The 20,813-nt window shown below is 44.9% G+C and overlaps 1 protein-coding gene across 4 annotated transcripts in view; it reads right to left on the reverse strand.

The window, feature by feature from the left end:
* col12a1b (collagen, type XII, alpha 1b) overlaps positions 1-20,813 on the reverse strand; it is an 83,248-nt gene that overhangs the window by 44,126 nt on the left and 18,309 nt on the right. For all 4 annotated transcript variants that reach the window (XM_044107004.1, XM_044107003.1, XM_044107002.1 and 1 more), the window contains exons 11-16: positions 15,162-15,440; positions 10,422-10,691; positions 8,731-8,997; positions 6,434-6,626; positions 3,661-3,785; positions 1,246-1,395 (exon numbers count right to left, since the gene is read on the reverse strand). In XM_044107004.1, coding sequence (XP_043962939.1) covers positions 1,246-1,395; positions 3,661-3,785; positions 6,434-6,626; positions 8,731-8,997; positions 10,422-10,691; positions 15,162-15,440 — 1,284 coding nt within the window. The remainder of the gene's footprint in view (positions 1-1,245; positions 1,396-3,660; positions 3,786-6,433; positions 6,627-8,730; positions 8,998-10,421; positions 10,692-15,161; positions 15,441-20,813) is intronic.

Genomic DNA, 20,813 nt, shown 5'->3' on the forward strand with positions numbered 1-20,813 from the left:
GGGCTTATACTGGGATTATACTGGGGTTATACTGGGGTTGTACTGGGATTATACTGGGGTTATACTGGGATTATACTGGTCTTATACTGGGATTATACTGGGGTTATACTGGGGTTGTACTGGGATTATACTGGGGTTATACTGGGGTTGTACTAGGATTATACTGGGATTATACTGGGGTTATACTGGGGTTATACTGGGGTTGTACTGGGATTATACTGGGGTTATACTGGGGTTGTACTAGGATTATACTGGGATTATACTGGGGTTGTACTGGGATTATACTGGGGTTATACTGGGGTTGTACTGGGGTTATACTGGGATTATACTGGGGTTGTACTGGGATGGTACTGGGATGGTACTGGGGTTATACTGGGGTTGTACTGGGATTATACTGGGGTTATACTGGGGTTGTACTAGGATTATACTGGGATTATACTGGGGTTGTACTGGGATTATACTGGGGTTGTACTGGGGTTATACTGGGATTATACTGGGGTTGTACTGGGATGGTACTGGGGTTGTACTGGGGTTGTACTGGGATTATACTGGGGTTATACTGGGGTTGTACTGGGATTATACTGGGATTATACTGGGGTTGTACTGGGATTATACTGGGGTTATACTGGGATTATACTGGGGTTATACTGGGGTTGTACTGGGGTTGTACTGGGATTATACTGGGGTTATACTGGGGTTGTACTGGGATTATACTGGGGTTATACTGGGGTTATACTGGGATTATACTGGGGTTATACTGGGGTTGTACTGGGGTTGTACTGGGATTATACTGGGGTTATACTGGGGTTGTACTGGGATTATACTGGGATTATACTGGGGTTGTACTGGGATTATACTGGGGTTATACTGGGATTATACTGGGGTTGTACTGGGATTATACTGGGATTATACTGGGGTTGTACTGGGATTATACTGGGATTATACTGGGGTTGTACTGGGATTATACTGGGGTTATACTGGGGTTATACTGGGGTTGTACTGGGATTATACTGGGGTTATACTGGGATTGTACTGGGATTATACTGTGGTTATACTGGGGTTGTACTGGGATTATACTGGGGTTGTACTGGGATTATACTGGGATTATACTGGGGTTGTACTGGGATTATACTGGGGTTGTACTGGGATTATACTGGGGTTATACTGGGATTATACTGGGGTTGTACTGATGCTCCAAAATGTTACTAAGCTTCAAACAGTGGGGTGAAAGCGAGGGCCGGTTACCGATCTGGACGTTGTTGGGGCCGATGTCGAACACGCCGACCATGCGGGCGATGAAGTTGCGGATGGTTTTGAAGTTGATGCGTCCGATGCTCCAGGAACCGTCCACTAGCAGGACGATGTCGGCTTTGGCCGACGTCCGGCACTGGCTGTCTGCAGAGACACGAAGAGAGCTGGCGTCACACGGGCCGACCGAACCTGCCGGTCCGACAACCGGAACCGGCCGGTCCACTGGAGCTCAGAGGATGTCAGCCGCCATGTTGGATCATTCTAAAGATTTTCATTCGTCTAAATGAGACGTTTCCTGTCTGATTTCTTTAAACTGCCTTTACTGCACGGTAGTGTGTGAATAATGCTGTGGGATTTTTGTAACCCTTCTCCTGACTGATACATTTGTTCAACAGATGTCTGGAAACTTCTTTTCACTTTACTCAGTGAAGCTACAAATGTTGACTGTTGCCTTTTCCTCTCATAATAAAGCTGCTTTTAGATGTGCTCTGACACCATCTAGTGGTTGGAGTGTGAACTACACATTTCTTCAAAACAATGGCGTAAATAATTTATATATAACTACCCAAATACAAATTTTTATTTTTATTTTTTTTTACCATGAAACAGGATAAAAGCATCTCGGACAGATTTCAGTATTCAGCTGAAACACTGCAGGACAAATATCAATACAATATATGTTCATATTCAGTTTGTAAAACTGATTCTATGTTGCAAAACGGATCCAGAAGCTCCTGGGAGCATGACGCGAAGGAATTCAACTGAAACACTCTAATGACGTTAAATCAATGCATGCTCCAACACATATTTTAACTCAATGTGAAAGTCTTGGTTAAACAGCAGTAAAATAACCTGAAATGTTGTTTAATTACTTAAGTGCCTGCTGTCGCTAATTAGCATCATAGCAAGTTGACACTAGTTACAGATAAAATGTTCAGATTGATACTCTGATTAGTTCACAACACATTTTGAACCATTGGATATAGATTGAGATCTTAAGTGTTTGATTAAAGTAGGAATGAAAAGCTGCTTAAAGGGCCGGTGTGGGGGCGTGAAGACTAATTCTGGCTGCCTATTGTTTATGTTCCTCCCTCTGACTTGTTGGCTTTCCAGCTGATTATTGTCTCATTAGCGGTGAGAAAAGCTTTGAATTTATCTTGTTTTAATGACGGTGTGTCCTGCTGAGCTCCACCGCGTCGGATCGGTTCCCGTGACGAGAAGCGACAGAAAAGAAGAAGAAGAAGAGAAGCTGCAAATCACAACCAATCACTTTACAGATGATTCAGTAACAACATATAACAGCAGTGACAGTTCATGTTGCTGCAGCAGATCCAGAGTGTCCAGCAAGTCGGCTGCGTTGTTTTCCTGCAGCAGCGGCGAACGCTCGGCTCTCCTTCAGTGACCTGCAAGAGGAAAAACATCTGCTCGTCCCTCTGCAGGACGGCACGCCGCCGGACGCCCGGTGTTACACACAGCCAGGCGCTCTGCAGTCGCTCTGGTGCCGCTGAAATAGAACCAGCAACCCCACTGTTTCCTGTAAGCCTGAAAGCAGCAGCAGGTCTGAAGCATCTGACAAGAACTTGGTGCAGATCCAGCGGTCTGAGGATCATCTCATCACATAAACACACGTCCAGTCGGGATGGAAACTATTCCGATTTGAACAGAAAAATGTTTCATTAATAAAAACGAACTTTTACACACTCCTTTAGGTTTTCTACATTCTCTCCAAACATAAACTGAGACGTCAAACAAAGAAAATTAATGATTTTCAGCATTTTTCACTAATAAAAATCTGAAAAGTGTGGCATGCTTTTATATTTGTCCCTCCTGAGTCAGACCACAGCAGGATTCTTCCGTTAGGGATTATATCTACAGACATTATGAGGTAAATTAATGAACATTAATAAATGTTTGAAATATTTTACATAGTGGTTCAGGAAATGTTGACATCCAACCTGAAGTGTAAAGAGTGAACATATTTGTAGGCTTACTAATGCATTTGTATATTACATCTGTCTGCAGCCATTTTTAGGTGAGTGTAGTGAGTTGAGGGCGTGGCCAGCAGCAGCTTTCTTAGATTTAAAGAGAGAAGAGGCCCTACAAAAGCTGGCTATGTAAGAACGATTCTGTGCAAACACTGTAATGAACATGTTTTGTATAGGCCACAGATCGATGCTAACCCACTAAAGGAAGCACAGTAGGTCACCTTTAAAGAGCGTTTCAGATTATTCTGAAGTAAACCGAAAGCAGAACCTGAAATCTGCACCGAGTTTCAATCAGCAATCCCCAAACCAACTGGCCTGACCGGAGGAAAGCGTGGGCCGCCCGGCAGCTGGCCAGAGGCAGGAAGTGAAGCGGCAGTGCTTGGTTCTGACAGGAAGTGGCGTGAGGAGGATGATCTGGTTTTACCAGAGGGGTCCAGAGGCGGAGGTTCCGGTTCGTCCATCAGCGTGGTTTTCTCCTCCCCGGCCAGCGGCGAGCTCACGCCGCCATCAAACATCCCAAAAACAGCCACAGAGTATTTGGTTCCCGCCCTGCAGGGAGACAAATTACATCATTTCCTGTCCCCTGACAGAGAGGCGCAGAGCTTCAGGGAGACTTTCAGCCCAATCAGAACCCAGCTGGGCCCACTTCTTCAGCATTCCAATCAGGTCCTGCACAGCATGATGCTGCCACCACCAAGCCTCACCATGAGGATGACGAGCAGCTCAACGTTTCTCCAGATGAAAAATCCTCAACTTTCAGGAAACGTTTGGAGTCAAATTAAAGAGGAGCAGCTGCAAGGCACGGTGGTGGCAGCATCATTACAAGTGGAACAATGAAATATGAGAAATGAACCCAAAGCTCTGACCTCTGACCTCTGGTGGACAAAGAGGAGGCAGGTCTCTTTATTTGAAAGATTTATTAGAAACTAAAAAATGTTTATTACATATTTATTAAACTGTCACCACATGATCTGCTCTCCTAAGACCTGGACCAAAAACAACCAATCAGAGCCAGGAGGCGGGGCTTAGCGCCGTCAACCAACCTTATGCTGGTGCTGCTAAATAAGCTAATGGAGGAGAAACCGCTTACTGTTACAGAAAAACTGTGGCTATGCTAACTAGCCATAGCATTCATGCTAGCTGTAGACTAACAGTTAAATGTTTATTAGAGTTTAAAGCAGGGGTCACCAACACGGGGTCACCAACACGGGGTCACCAACACGGGGCCTGTGGAGCAAGTTCTAAAAATAGCCACTGTCATTAGGGAGCACTGCCAAAGAAATTATTTAATTTAATGTTTTTACATTGAATTAATAACATTTGACTATATTTGCTTCTTTTAAAAAAAAATAAAAGTTAATTATAAAAAAGGTTTAAAATAAATTGCTTTATGCATGAAACTCTTTTCTATGGTTAAAGTTCAGAACCGGTCAGACGTCTGCAGGGTTTTATCGGAGGGCGGCGGCGCCTGCAGGGTTTTATCGGAGGGCGGCGGCGCCTGCAGGGTTTTATCGGAGGGCGGCGGCGCCTGCAAGCTGCTCCCTCTCTTCCTACCTTAAGATTTTCCTTGACGTAAAAAAAGAAAAGAATAATTTCTGAAATTTTTATTATGAATCCTCTTTACTATTAACAAAATTGTGGAGAATATAAAGATCTTATGTGTCAAAACATCTTGTACGTAGCTCACGTCTGAGTCTGTGGGGGGTCAAAGGTCAGTTTGCTTTTGTTTATTTGGTGTTTTTTTCTGTAATCTAAAACTGAATGATCAGAGTTTGAACCTCCTGTAGTTCTAAGATCGGTTTGGATCCCGGTGGAGCTTTTTACCGGGTCGGTTCTGTTGGGTCGCTGGTTTATGAGCTTCTTTGATGTTTCCTGACCTGCAGAGCTGATGGGTCACCAGTTAACTGACCTCTGCTGCTCTTCCTGAGCGTGGAGCTAAAACTGAGGGTTAAACCATTTAATCTAGTGGAAACGTTCCCAATGAATCAAACATTGTTGCTTCACCTTCTGCTCCTCTGGACTCTGACACCACCTGGACCTGGAATCTACATCCTCCTCTGGACGTGGATCTACTGGGTTTATAGGCTTCACTTCCATGTCTTTATTATTTAACATCGTTTGTGTTAAAATAAAATAAATCAAAGTGTGTTCTGCTTAGTAGTTTAGTTTTGTGTTGGTTTTGTTCAACACTCACATGATGGAGATCTGGTTGTTCTCCTGCAGGTCACTGATAGTTTTACCTTCTGATCTGTCGGACATTTTTATTCAACATCTCCTGGTTTCAACAGGCGACCCGTCAACTGTTCAGTTCACCAAACCACAAAAAATAATAAACCGGCGACCCAACAGAACCAAACACTGTAAAAAACTCAGGATCTTAGAACAACAGGAGATTCAAACTCCACTCATCATTTTTAACTTACAGTAAAAATAAACTGACCAATCAGATTCAGGCTCTGGCTGACCTTTGACCCCCACAGACTCACACTGATGTGCTACATACAAAATGTTTTGGTACAAAATAATTTTCTCTTCTCTCCACAGTTTAGTTAATAGTAAAGAGGGTTGGATAATAAAATAATAATAACTTTTCTGTTTGTATCTAAAGGAAAATCTCTCAGTGCCTCCAGATGTTCAGCTGCAGCTGCAACAATCCAGACTCTCAGTCACTTTGGACAATTTAGAATCAGACAGAAAATCTCCAACAGGGAATCAAACTCACAACTCTGAACTAAGAACTTCTAATCACATGATAGTAATGAACCATATCTGCCATGATAAATTATTACTGATAACTATTGTCAGTAGTTCTTAACATTAATATGATCATATATACATATATTATTATTGTTATAAAGGCTGAGACAACAATATTTATGTCTGAATCAAACCAGCAGCCCTTCGTGTTGCTCTGGACCCGGGAAGCAGCTCCCAGCTGACCTCTGACCCCTGGATTAAAGTTTATTGATCTTTGAGAATAAAATTATTATGTCATTAATAATTACCATTGATTATTGGAAAATGGTCTCAAAATAACAATATTATCGTTTATCGTGTAGCTGAATTTATTATCATAGCAGGCAAAGATGTAAAGTTATATTTGTTATAAACGTTACATAACGGACGTGTCAGAGCCTGTATGTAAACTTATGAGTCTTTCTGACCAGAATGAACCAAACACCTGCAGCCGAGCGTACCTGAGCTCCTCCAGAACCACGGTGTTGTCGTACGGACCGACCATGAGCTCCCCCAGGTCCACGTCGTTCCCAGAGGGGTGAAAGGTCACCCTGTAGCCCCGCACGGCCCCCGGAGCCGGATCCCAGGAAACCCTGAAGCTGGTCTTAGTGGGTTCAGAGGTCTGCAGGTTCCTGGGGGCCTTGAAGGCCGGCACTGCAAGGGACAGAGGAGGAGGAGTCAGGACCTCCTTCTGGGTGGGGGGAGGCCAGAGGAGGCCAGCGCCCCCTTCTGGAGGCCAGTGTATGATGAATCTGATTGGTGTAAAGGCCTCTAGCAGCGCTGAGACAAACATCAGAACTTTTCCAGAACCAGAAACTAAAGTCTGGGATCAGAGAAACTCATCCAGGCATTTGGTTCCTGCAGCAGCGTCTTCACAGGTCTGATTGACAACCCAACGGTCCAGAACGCTGCTGCTGGAGTTCTGACTAGAACCAGGAGGATGGAGACACCACCTGGTTCTACATCATCTAGTTCTACATCATCTAATTCTACACCATTCAGTTCTGTATCATCTAGTTCTACACCCACAAGTTCTACACCAACTATTTTTATACCAACTAGTTCTACACCATCTAGTTCTACACCCACAAGTTCTACACCATCTAGTTCTACACCATCTAGTTCTACACCAACTAGTTCTACACCATTCAGTTCTATATCATCTAGTTCTACATCATCTAATTCTACAACATTCAGTTCTGTATCATCTAGTTCTACACCCACAAGTTCTACACCCACTAGTTCTACACCAACTAGTTCTACACCATCTAGTTCTACACCAACTAGTTCTACACCATCTAGTTCTACACCAACTAGTTCTACACCATCTAGTTCTACACCATCTAATTCTACACCCACTAGTTCTACACCCACTAGTTCTACACCAACTAGTTCTACACCATCTAGTTCTACACCAACTAGTTCTACACCATCTAGTTCTACACCAACTATTTCTACACCATCTAGTTCTACACCATCTAGTTCTACACCATTCAGTTCTATATCATCTAGTTCTACACCATCTAGTTCTACACCAACTAGTTCTACACCCACTAGTTCTACACCATCTAGTTCTACACTCACTAGTTCTACACCAACTATTTTTATACCAACTAGTTCTACACCATCTAGTTCTACACCATTCAGTTCTACACCATCTAGTTCTACACCATCTAGTTCTACACCATCTAGTTCTACACCATCTAGTTCTACACTATTCAGTTCTACACCATTCAGTTCTACACCATCTAGTTCTACACCATTCAGGTCTACACCATCTAGTTCTACACCAACTAGTTCTACACCATCTAGTTCTACACCATCTATTTCTACACCATCTAGTTCTACACCATTCAGTTCTACACCATCTAGTTCTACACCATCTAGTTCTACACCATTCAGTTCTACACCATCTAGTTCTACACCATCTAGTTCTACACCATTCAGTTCTACACCATCTAGTTCTACACCATCTAGTTCTACACCATTCAGTTCTACACCATCTAGTTCTACACCATTCAATTCTATATCATCTAGTTCTACACCATCTAGTTCTACACCATTCAGGTCTACACCATCTAGTTCTACACCAACTAGTTCTACACCAACTAGTTCTACACCATCTAGTTCTACACCATCTAGTTCTACACTATCTAGTTCTACACCATCTAGTTCTACACCATCTAGTTCTACACCATCTAGTTCTACACCATTCAGGTCTACACCATCTAGTTCTACACCAACTAGTTCTACACCATCTAGTTCTACACCATCTAGTTCTACACTATCTAGTTCTACACCATCTAGTTCTACACCATCTAGTTCTACACTATCTAGTTCTACACCATCTAGTTCTACACCATCTAGTTCTACACCATCTAGTTCTACACTATCTAGTTCTACACTATCTAGTTCTACACCATCTAGTTCTACACCATCTAGTTCTACACTATCTAGTTCTACACTATCTAGTTCTACACCATCTAGTTCTACACCAACTAGTTCTACACCAACTAGTTCTACACCATCTAGTTCTACACCATTCAGGTCTACACCATCTAGTTCTACACCAACTAGTTCTACACCATCTAGTTCTACACCATCTAGTTCTACACTATCTAGTTCTACACTATCTAGTTCTACACCATCTAGTTCTACACCATCTAGTTCTACACCGTCTAGTTCTACACCATCTCGTGTCTCTGTGTCTCTGTGGACGTGTCTCTTGGTGAGCAGGCTGAATCTTGGACCAACGTACGTGTCGTTCCTACTCCTTGCCTTGCTTTTCCGTCCCCGTGCTTGTAGACGGGCAGGACGGAGACGCTGTAGGACGTGTCGGGCAGCAGGCGCTTCAGGACGGTGGACGCCGCCGTCCCCGGCAGCTTCAGGATCACCTCTTTGCCTCCGTCCATGGGGACGTACTTCAGACGGTAGTTGAGGACGTTCCCCGGAGCCGGTGTCCATGTGACCTTCATGGTCCGCTCCGTCTCGTGGGACACCGTCAGAGACTTAGCCGCTGGAGACGCTGGGGACACAAACACCACAGATCCTCAGTTCAATTCCTGTCCCCACCATCGTCCTCTCCTTCAGGCTGCAGCTGGACATAAACCGGGACAGGTTGCTGTCCCCAGGTATTGAGCGATGGACCTGGAACAGCTGAGGCGTTGTGATGCACCTGGAAGTGATTAAGAAGCTGTCCAGGGGAACGCTGCGGTATGGACTGTTAGTGCTCCCACGGTCCCTAAATGCCTCATTTCATCCTGGAAGGATTTTATTGGGAGACACAGTCAGACTCTAAACTTCTGCCAGCTGCAGTTTTCTAACTCTTAAAGGCGATAATACGTTTGTAAATATTTCATCACCAGAAAGTATTCACACACTTTTACAAATTAATGTAAATGGGTATTTACACAACACCATGACAAATATTTATCATTAATATGAACTTTTTATTGACTTGGTATATTATCTGTTAAATTACAGATTCATATGAATGTGTGTCGTTAGCACCCAGCCTGCTAGCAACACATTTTCACCAGGCAGAGCCGTGTAAACGCAGCAGCAGCTCCAGGTTTTCTGACAGCTGTCATGGTTAGCTGGTTAGCTTAGCAGCAGGGTTCTTAAAGTTGGACAGTTAATCGCTCTCAGAGAAAAAATACACAGCAATTATTTATGCTAACTTTATGCTGGAACCACACTTGTTGTTCCAATCAAACATGTTTCACTCCGTTAGCTCTGTGTAGCGCTACATTACAGCGCTAACGGTACTGCTATGCTAAATACTTAGCTCAAAGCTAATTGCCCAGGGGTCAATATTTAGCTTGATAAACATCCATCTTCAAAGTAAAAATTTTGCTTTCTACCTGGAAATTTTATGTAACTTAAAACTACATAATTACTTTAATAACTAAATAATGAACTCAAAGCTTGCTAACTAAATATTGAGTTTGAAGGTGTGACATTTATAAAATAATGAATAACATTGTAAAAATGACTTTAAAAATGAATCCCCAGTCTTCTCTATTGTAATAGGCTAAATGATGTAAATTATTGCTCTTAATTTTTAATGTTTAACTTTACAAATAACACCTTATAAATGAGCATCTTAAACACAACTCATGACAATTACAACACTAAATAATTATAGTCATAATTCTTTTTTTACTTTTGTTCGTCCAGATTGTGCCTCCTGACTCGCCGTAGCTTTAGAAAATAAAAATCTGTCATTTTGTCTCTGGTTTAGGCTCGCGGCAGCAGCTTAATGTTTGCTGTTATTGTTCTGGTTCATTTAGCTTGCGACTAGATATTTAGCTTCAGGCTGAATGCTTAGCCTGAAGCTAAATATTTAGCTTGTTAATCTAATATTTAGCTTCACGCTAAGTATTTAGCTTGCTAGACGTCTAACTATATATTGAGCCAGCTAAACATTTAGCTGATGGAGCCTCTTACCGTCGGTGGTCTCCAGCCCGGCCAGCGGCTCGCTGTCTTTGTGTTTGTAGGCGGCGATCACAGACACTTGGTATCGGGTCTCTGGACTCAGACCGTCCAGGACGGTGGACGTCTCGTCCCCTGGGACGGTTTTGTCCCCTTGCTCCTCAGAAAACAGGGACTTCCAGCGGACCTTGTAGGCCTGGACGCTTCCGGGCGCCGCTGTCCAGGACGCCCTGAAGCTGGAGGCGCTGACGTCGCTGGTGACCAGGTTCTTAGCGGGCCCGGCCTCTGAAATCAACATGTTGATTGTTACTAAAGTAAATCAACTTTGAGGCTCAGGATTATGTTCACTTTTCAAAGAAAGGTTTGTTCTAGATCTGCTTTTGTTCGTTTGGTGAAACTCTCTTCCCTCATCCCAGATGTTTTCTAGCTTAAAGTCACAGACAACCGTTGCTGCAAAACATTTGCTGCTGAACGCTGAAAACAGACGGCAAGAAAAGATCCAAAGAAAAGATCCAAACTCCAGGAATGGAACCAAAACGGATCCAATGGAACCAAAACGGTCGGATGAAGAATCAGATGCTGTCACAGGACGTTCAGACCAAAGGGTGTGAATACTTCTGCCAGGTTCTATGGACTTCATAAACTTTATCCAGAACCAGTTCTGATGTGAACAGGAGAACCAGAACCAGAGGACCGGGTTCAGTGAGGAATGTTCTGGACGGTTCTTGTTTCATCACTCAGTGGAAACTAATGATGACATTACATCACTCTGCAGAGCCCCAGACATGATCCTGCCTGGGAGGTTTTCCGCTCCACCAGACCCAGACGGTTCTGGAGGACGTCAGAGTTTCCGAGTCGGTCCGATCGAAACGGCGAGCCGAGAAGCTGCTCAGGGAGCCACGTTTACTGCCTGATGATAAAACCTGGGAATCTGTCGGGAACACGCAGCGTTTCCCCTTCAGCCTCCGTAACGAGATCCAGGTGAGGTTCTGAACGGGTCCAGACTCCGCAGTAAGAGCCTCCCGCCATCAGGCTGAGCTCACCGGGCCTCATGTGGGTCCAGAATCAGAACCTCCTGCTGCCATGTGGCCCAAACCCAGGAGCACCTGGAAAGCCTCCTGGACCCTTCACAGCCAGACGGCCACTAGGGCGGCGCTGAAGGACGGAAACACCCCGCTGGGGCAGGAGGGAGACATCTGCCCCACTGGGGGCAACAACTGAGGAACAAGGGAGGCAGAGCCGGGGTAATCAGTTAGCGGCATTCCTAACTAAGAAGCTAGCAGCGCTAACCGCAAAGCGCTAATCACAAACAATTGTTCCACAACGTCAACATAGAATGTGGCCAAAGCTAATGCTAAATCACTACATCACCCGAGTATTTAGCAGAAGCTAACGCTAAAGCACTGCACCAAGACAGTAATCAGCAAAGTGAACACTGAAGCGTTATACCAACACAATATGAAGTGGAAGCTAATGCTAAATTGCTAACTTCAATTCAAACTACATTTGACTTTGATTACCAATTTCAGTTGGACATTACAATTTACATGTTCTGCAATGCTGTTAGTTATTGACCTTATGTTTGTATCTGGTTCTTTAATGTTGTTCCTGTATGTTTCTTGTTTGAAATAAATTTATTGGGGAAAAAGAGTAAACATGAGGAGAGGAAACAACTGCTGCTTCAAATGTGTCTTCAAGCTAAGAGCATGAATATAAACGTCTAAAACTTCAACACAGACATTGAATTTTTATTTTTACAAAAGAGCCAACAAAATTAGCACTTTGGAATTAATAAAATCTTTGAATTAATTACAATTTTCAAAAATTAATTCATGGGAAGTTAAGTTGACTAAATGTTAGCCAAATGGCACCAAAAATTAGCTCCAGTATCACTTCCTGAGCGCTAACACCTACTGAGCATGCTCAGTGCTTCAGCCTGTGGTTTAACAGGTAACCTTCCCTTCATGAAGGCAGAGCCTGTGAGTCTGTGAAGCCGGATCTCTGCTGCTGCTGCAGCTGCTGCTGCTGCTGCTGCGGCTCTCTGCTGCAGCCTCAGACGCGTGTGATTTAGGATTTGGTATTCTGCCAGAGCTTATAGAGCAATTACTGTAAACCTCAACCATTAGCTGAGCTCCACAGGCCATAAAAGCTGATGGTTTTCAAGGATCAGCGTCTCAGTGCCACCCTTTAAAACTCCACTGACTCAGTCATTAAGGGATTTAAACATGAATGTTTGTCTCACATGTCAACATCAGACGTTTAAGCGCAGATCAAGAAATTATAATAAATCTATTTCAGCTCCGCATGTCAACAATAAGTTATTACTCCAAAAGACACTCTAAAAAACATCAGAAGCATCATTCAGTTTAGTCATTCTGATCCATTTGAGGTTTTTTCATGATTTTCCCCCAGAATCTTTAGCTTAGAGAATGATGGTGGTTCTGACCCAATTAAATCTTCAGAACCTTCTGAATTTAACCTGCTTCAATCCAATTCTCCTTCCAGCCACTGCCAGAGGTTCCTGTCCAATCAGAGCCCAGACTGCACAGAGCCACGCCCACTTTCATCCACTCCCAGTAAATTTCAGCTAATTGGTTTTGGAGAAACTGGACCTGAAGGTTCTGTTTGATCCATCAAAGTTCATGCACAAGGAAAATTTACAGAAGAAATGGTGGGAATCACCATGGCAACCACTAAGTTTAAGGGTCACTAGTCCCCTGTGTCAGCAAAGCCCCGCCCCCAACCACAGTGGGTGGGGCCAAGAGACACTAAGGGGCGTGGTCAGCATGGAGGATGTGCTGTTGCTAATTCAATGAACATGTGGCGATTTTAAAACTTAAAAAACAACAAAATGAGCAACAAATCTACCTGTGCTTTTTCAGAATAGACAAATCTGACAACTTCTTTAAAAAATACAAATTTAGCAACATTTTTTCAAAAAAGCAATAAATCTAACAACTTTTATCAAACCAACAGATCTGACTTTTTTTTTTAAAAAAAGGTGATTAGCAACACATCTAGATCTATTAATCTGGAAAACGGGTTGTCTAGAACCAGAACACGGTTCCTCCTGGCCCAGATGTTTCACAGCAGAACCGCTTCACAGCTGCTGGACCCGACCCAGAACCAGAACCAGAGCCGTGTTCTTCTTCTTGACATTATTTCATGCCATCATGTTTGCATTTAGACCCGCCTCAGAAACCAGCTGGTTCATTTTCAGAAACAGCAGATTCATCTCGTCACTCTGGGATGAAACCGATCTTTTAGAAAACGCAACGCGGATCCAAACCGGCTTTCTGGGATCAGCCGCAGAAAACCAGAGAACCTGTGTGTCCGAGCAGAAACTTTCATCCGCTGATCCAGAAACCCAACCCCCAGCTGCTCCTGGGGACCAGCACGCTGTTTATACTGGGCCGACTGGGAGAGCAGCGCCTCCAGCAGCCGCTGCTCCTGGAATAACTGCTGCTGAAAAATCAGTTAAATCAACCAGTGAGTCATTTTTACAGCGCGCTGTTAACACTTACTGGTCATTACCAACATGGCTTAAGGCTGCTTGTTCCCAGAACCGGGCCAGGGACAGAATCTGGACCAGAACGGGAGCAGAGCTGCTCGTTACCATGGTGACCGGTCCGACCCGGAGCCTCCGGGGTCAGGAGGTCAGCGACGTGTGAGGCCCCGCCCCTCCCTGGGGGTCGTAGGGCAAAGGTCAGAGGGAACATCCAGAGATCTCCTCCACCAATCGGGACGTTTACAGCTTTAAAGATTAGAGTTTGGTTTTACTGCCTGCGAGTCAGAACCACTCACTGGGTTTTACTTCTGGACCCGACCAGGAGGAGGAAACGGCGCCGCTCTAAAACTGTCAGGCAGTTTACTGGAAACCAGCAGAACCTTCAAAGAGTCCGGAAACATTCCAGCCGGAGCTTCAGTGGCTCGCTTGGTTCTGTTGGGCCGAACGTGGTCACCCTGATCTGAACCAGATCAAACAACCCGACCCGTTTACATTCCTCACATGAAAGGCTGCGCTCACAGCACGACGGTCCGGTCCGGTCCGGTCCCAGCAGTCTGAATAACCCGATTCTGATCCTCTTACCCGAAGAGTCCGATCTGATCCGCTCTGTCTGGATCTAATTATGATGTGAACTGTTTCCAAGCATCTGAACTTAAACGTTTTATCGACGGTGACATCATCAACGTGAGACAAGCATCTTAATTCAGCAGCAGAAGAAGAATCTGGACGTAAACGACAGAAATGATAAGAATAGGGTGACCATATTTTCATTTGGGAAAACCGCGACACGTTGGACCGGGTCCTGCAAAAAACATTTCCTCACTTTCTAAAAATATCCCGGGACAGGACATGAAATACAGACGTTTGGTCACCCTAGATAAGAATAAAGTGACTCAGCAGCCTGATTCAGAGAACCCATCACATCCCAACAGAACCGGATCAGAACCGGGTCAGAAGCTGCAGTCAGTGTTCTGCTGTTAGCTGTTAGCTTTTATCAGCTTCCTGCTGCTGGTGACCGTTTTATGTTCGTCGCTCTCAGCAACTTTACAATCCATCAGAGACGGCGGCCATTTTTACAGCCGGCAACCTAACGCTGCTGGGGGAGGGCAGCGCTTTTAGAGTGGTATAAAGAGTGGCCTAGTCAAAGTGTGACCCTGAACAACATCCTTTCCACAGACAGAATGATAAACTGTCCGGTCAGTGGGTCAGAGGTCAAACGGTAGCAGTGTGTGTGCTGTGGTGCGTACCTTCGGTGGTCGTCTCGTAGCCGCTGACCGCTAGGCTCTCCCCTTTGGCATACTGAGCCGACACCCTGACTTCGTAGCGGGTCAGAGGGGTGAGGCGGGGCAGGACGGCGGTGCGGGTGTCCCCTGGGACAGACATGGACACGTAGTGACCCACTGCGTCTTCCTCCGGCTTGAACTGGACCAAGAAGAAGTCCACGTTGTCGGCGTCGATCTCCCAGGAGGTCCTGAAGCTCCTGGAGCCGACGTCAGAGAAGGTCAGGGCTCTGGGCTGGACGAGTTCTGGAGAGAGAGACGCACAGTTAAGACATCCTGTTAACAGAACCGGGCCGGATGGACCCAGAAGACATTTTAACAGAACAGTTTTCATTTCAAATATTCATTAGACTCTGTTTGATTGTCAAAGATGGATTACTGCCAGATTATGAAGGAAATGATGGACAACCCTGACCATCCTCTTCATGCCTTGGGAAGGCAGAGCATCTCTAGTCAGAGGTTTCTTCAGATTCAGTGCAGTACAGACTGCTACAGGAGATCTTTCCTGCCAACAGCCATCACCATCTTCAATAACTCTTTGAAGAATCTGAATTAATGAGCTACAGAAACATTTAATTTCCCTTTGGGATTGATAAAGTATTTCTGAATTAGAATTTTTATTAATATTAAATATTAATATAATATTAATATTAAAAGCAACCTTTAAAAATTATATAAATCAAATCATAGATGATATCATACAGGAACATTCATAGGAAACTTACAGGTTTCCTCCATGAAGCTTCAACAGAATTTAAAAAGTTAGCTATGCTAACAGCTAACTTCAAGCTAACAGGTTGAAGTAAGCTATGCTAACAGCTAACTTCAAGCTAACAGGTTGAAGTAAGCTATGCTAACAGCTAACTTCAAGCTAACAGGTTCTTTTTTTAAAAAAAAAAGTTTAAAAAGCTCTTTTGTTATTATTATTAAAATCTTTCATTTTTGTGTGATGAAGTCATAAAGTTATTTGCAGAACATAAACTTTTATTGGATAATAAAAGTAATAAATTGTTTTGGTAAGGCATTAAATAATCTGGTAAATTCAGCTTTTGGAGGAAAGAACTGATACTTTGCACAGAACTGTTTGTAGTTTAAAATGCCAAATATTCTCCATCCAATCTATTGATTTATTGTGACGCCTTATGAATCTGTTATTCCAGATGAATGTGGCCCGTAGTTATGTACATGGAGAATATTAACACTTTTTATGGAACTCTGGTAGTTTAATAAGTCATTTATGTTTATTGAAAACAGCTAGAAGTTTTAGAGCATTTATTGTGTTAAATATATAATTGGGGACACAAAACCAAAATAACTGAGAATTATTGATCCAGGATTTCAACCAATTAATCTTCAGGTTCTGTTAAAACATTCAAAGTTAATTACTTTCAGACTTTCCAGATGTAGATTTTGTTTCATTTATGTTTGATGTTATTTTCTACGAAACTGAGTGGTTACAGGATTTCCATGTTACCGCCTCTGATTTTCAGATCATCCTTCAGAAATGACTTGTTAGCTATTTGTAGCTAATGTCTGTAGCCGGTGCTTCATTAGACAGTTATTCTCTGAAACTTAAAGGTACAGAGTCCGTCTGTTCAGAAATCTGGACGTAAAGTTTGCCAAACCAAGAAATTGGCTTGTTTTTAATCTTTGTTTAAATGAGGGTGACCAGATTTGGGTTTCTGAAAAGGAGGACACTTCTTTTTTTGTTGGTGGGGGGGTAGAATCGGCGGACACACATGTGCTACCGATTTCTTTGCCATACAAAGAAACCTGGAATGGAGTAGTGGAACGGAGTGGCAATGTAATCACAATGCACTGTAAGCTATGTAATGTGTTTTGAGGCAGTTGACCAAAATCCAGGACGATTCTGAAATTCCCCCCGGACATTTTTTTAGGTCTGAAAAGTAGGACATGTCCGGGAAAAAGAGGACGTCTGGTCACCCTAATTTAAATATATCACCTGTTGGAGAGTCCATTAGCTGACATATTCAGAGCTGAGTTGGTTCGGGTCAGGATCATATAAATCCAGTTTCCACGCTGTGATTTCCACTCATCTGAACCAGACACCAGCATCTCTCAGACGCTGAATTTCAGCCATGTTGGGTTTTTTCTGACTACAGGCTGGATGTCTGCCAGTGGTTTTCTCCTCACCATGTGGGCCACAGATGCTTTATCCAATAAAATGTAATAGGTGAGTTTACTTTTTAGTGTTCAGAATTAAATAATTCAAGTAAAAACAAAAATAAAGTCTTCCTTTGAAAGTCATCGCAGAGAAATGCTTTGATGGTCTTGTAAAAAGCAGATCTTATTTCATTGGATCCCTTCAGATCTGATAATGAAGGCTGCAGTTTATCCTTCTGGTCTTTATCCATCATGGCACGGTGAACACATTATGGTAGAAACCGACCGGCCTCATCAATCACCTCCGTTTCATCTGGAAAACGTAAAGCATCTCAATAACTCACTGATTCTAGGAGGCTGCTTTTCTCCGAACCAGAAGGGAGACAAACACAAATCACTGGAGCTTTTAGGAGCGCTGAAAGGAAAACGGTAGTTCAGGAGGTAGAGAGACCGACCTCGGTGTCGGCTGATGGAGACGAAGAGGCTGGAGGCCCGACGGCTCCATCAGTCAGCGGCAGCAGCATGGCCGCCGCAGCATGGCCGCCGCAGCATGGCCGCCGCAGCATGGCCGCCGCAGCATGGCCGCCGCAGTATGGCCGCCGCAGCAGCATGGCCGCCGCAGCATGGCCGCCGCAGCATGGCCGCCGCAGCATGGCCGCCGCAGCATGGCCGCCGCAGCAGCATGGCCGCCGCAGCAGCAGCATGGCCGCCGCCGCAGCAGCAGCATGGCCGCAGCAGCAGCAGCATGGCCGCCGCCGCAGCAGCAGCATGGCCGCAGCAGCAGCAGCATGGCCGCCGCAGCAGCAGCAGCATGGCCGCAGCAGCAGCAGCATGGCCGCCGCCGCAGCAGCAGCATGGCCGCCGCGGCAGCAGCATGGCCGCCGCCGCAGCAGCAGCAGCATGGCCGCGGCAGCAGCAGCATGGCCGCGGCGCTCACATCCAGCCCTCATTGTGTAAGGATGATATAATCAGGGATCAGAGGCGGCGTGAGTCACCTCAGCTGCAGGAACGCCGCGCCGCGTCTGATCACAGCAGAAGACGTGACGGGCGGCGACAGAATCAGCTCAGAACAACAACACTCTGACCCAGTTTACTGTTTCCACATGCTGGACTCTCTCTGGACTCAGACATCAGAAGGCGGACATGTGTCTTACACATCCAGGGAACGCGGCCTGAACACATGAAACATGAAAGCAGCGTGAGCACGAGGGGAGCAGCTTTGAAGGCTGCTCGGGTTTCTGCTGTTTACGACTCTAATTAATTGTTTTGGCTGTTGAATTATTTCAGATACTCATTATGAAAATCACAAGGGCCAAAGTGAAAGGATTGTAAGGCAGAAAGGCTGATTAAAGGACTAAATGACTAAATGTTTAAATGATTTAAGGACTGTCCTCTCCTTGTGCTGCCACCTTATGGTGGTGGGGGGGTTTGAGGCCCCAATGATCCTGGGAGCTCTGCTGTCTGGGGCTTCATGCCCCTGGTAAGGTCACTAGGGCAGACAGGTCCAGGTGAGGGACCAGACAAAGTGCAGCCTGAAGACCCTGATGATGAACAATAACATTGGACTTGGTGTTCCCTCGGCCGGGCGCAGGTCACCGGGGCCCCACTCTGGAGCCAGGCCTGGAGGGGGGGCTGGACATACTTCCACTCTGGAGTTGCCCAAGGTGAGAGGCGTCGGGCAGGAGTGGGCATACTAGTACACGTCCTGGGGGAGGTGGGGGACATGGAGTCTGAGTGGACCGTGTTCCTGCCTCCATTGTCGAGGCAGCTCATCTGAGCTGTGGCTGCAAGGTTGTCGGTTCCTGTCGCGGCGGCAACCCTCGAACTCGTTGGTGGACACCTTCAGTGAGGGAAGCCGTCAGGCTGAAGAAGGAGTCCTATTGGACCTTTTTGGCCTGTGGGACTCCGGAAGCAGCTGATGGGTACCGGCGGGCGAAGCGGCTCGGGTGGTTGCTGAGGCAAAAACTCGGGCGTGGGAGGAGTTTGGAGAGGCCATGGAGAAAGACTTCCACACGACTGAGCCTGGGGACTCTGGGTTGGACTCTCCAATCTCTGGGGTCGAGGTCGCCGAGGGGGTCAAAAAGCTCCTCGGTGGCAGGGCCCCGGGGGGGGATGAGATCCACCTGGAGTTCCTCAAGGCTCTGGATGTTGTAGGGTTGTGTTGGCTAACGCGACTCTTCAGTATCACATGGACATCGGGGGCACCTCGGATTCAGGAAGAGCAGTGTGGTTCTGGTTCTGGAACACTGGACCAGCTCTACACCCTCAGCAGGTCCTGGAGGGTTCTGGGAGTTCGCCCAACCAGTCTACATGTGTTTTGTGGACTTGGAGAAGACTCTGGAGGGACGATGTCTCTCTGCTGGCCTGGAAACGCCTTGGGATTCCTGGAAACGCCTTGGGATTCCTGGAAACGCCTTTGGGATTCCTGGAAACGCCTTGGGATTCCTGGAAACGCCTTGGGATTCCTGGAAACGCCTTGGGATTCCTGGAGGAGCTGGAAGAAGAGACTGGAGAGGGAAGACTGGGCCTCCATACTGAAGCTGCTGACCCCACGACCCGACCAGGATAAGAGGAAGAAGATGGATGGATGGATGGATGGATGGATGGATGGATGGATGGATGGATGGATGGATGGATGGATGGATGGTTGGATGGATGGATGGTTGGATGGATGGATTATTAAAGGACTAAATTTTGTCCTTTCTGTCGTCTCCAACATCAAACTCACAGAAAACTGAAGCTCAGCTCCACCTTCTCACCTCCTTAGACCAAACTAATATTTTGGTATTTTCCGGCCCACCAGCCAAGAGTTAGTATGAGTTATATGAGTTTTTTGATTATATTACAACAAAAATCTCTTATTATTACAACTTTATTCTGGTAATATTATGACCTAATTACTATTTTAATAGAATAACAACTTTATTCACACATTGCTGCTACTTTGGAGTCGTATTGTTACGACTTTAATCTTGTATTATTACAAATATTCTCATCTTATAATGACTATATTCTCCTAATATTACTATTTAATTATCATATTATTATGACTTTATTCTGGTTGAAATACAACTTTATTATGAAATAAAGTTTATAAAATACATCTTATTTTATAAACCATACGTGTCATCAGATTAATTTTAATATAACGATTTTATTCTCATGTTATTTCAACTTTAAGCTGTTAATGTAGAAAAGTCTCCTGGATAACAGTCTATCCTAAAACTCCCAGCAGCGCCTCATTTCCAAACTGAAATGTTTCGACGACCCTGGAGACTTTCTTTGTGTCAGAACATTGTGACAAAATGTCTGAACTGTTTTCTGTTTTCATGACATCTCCCGTCAGAGCAAAAGTTCCCGCCTCTCCGCCGTTTCCATGTTCGTTTGGTCGAACAGGAAATGAGGCGTTTTCTCTGGTGGATCCAGAAAACGCCTCTGGTTCTTGGAAAAGGTTCTTCATGTGGAAACGTTCCTCATTCCACGCAGAAGATGTGG

This window comes from Gambusia affinis, linkage group LG22 (assembly GCF_019740435.1).
Source record: "Gambusia affinis linkage group LG22, SWU_Gaff_1.0, whole genome shotgun sequence".
Classification (NCBI taxonomy): Eukaryota; Metazoa; Chordata; class Actinopteri; order Cyprinodontiformes; family Poeciliidae; genus Gambusia; species Gambusia affinis.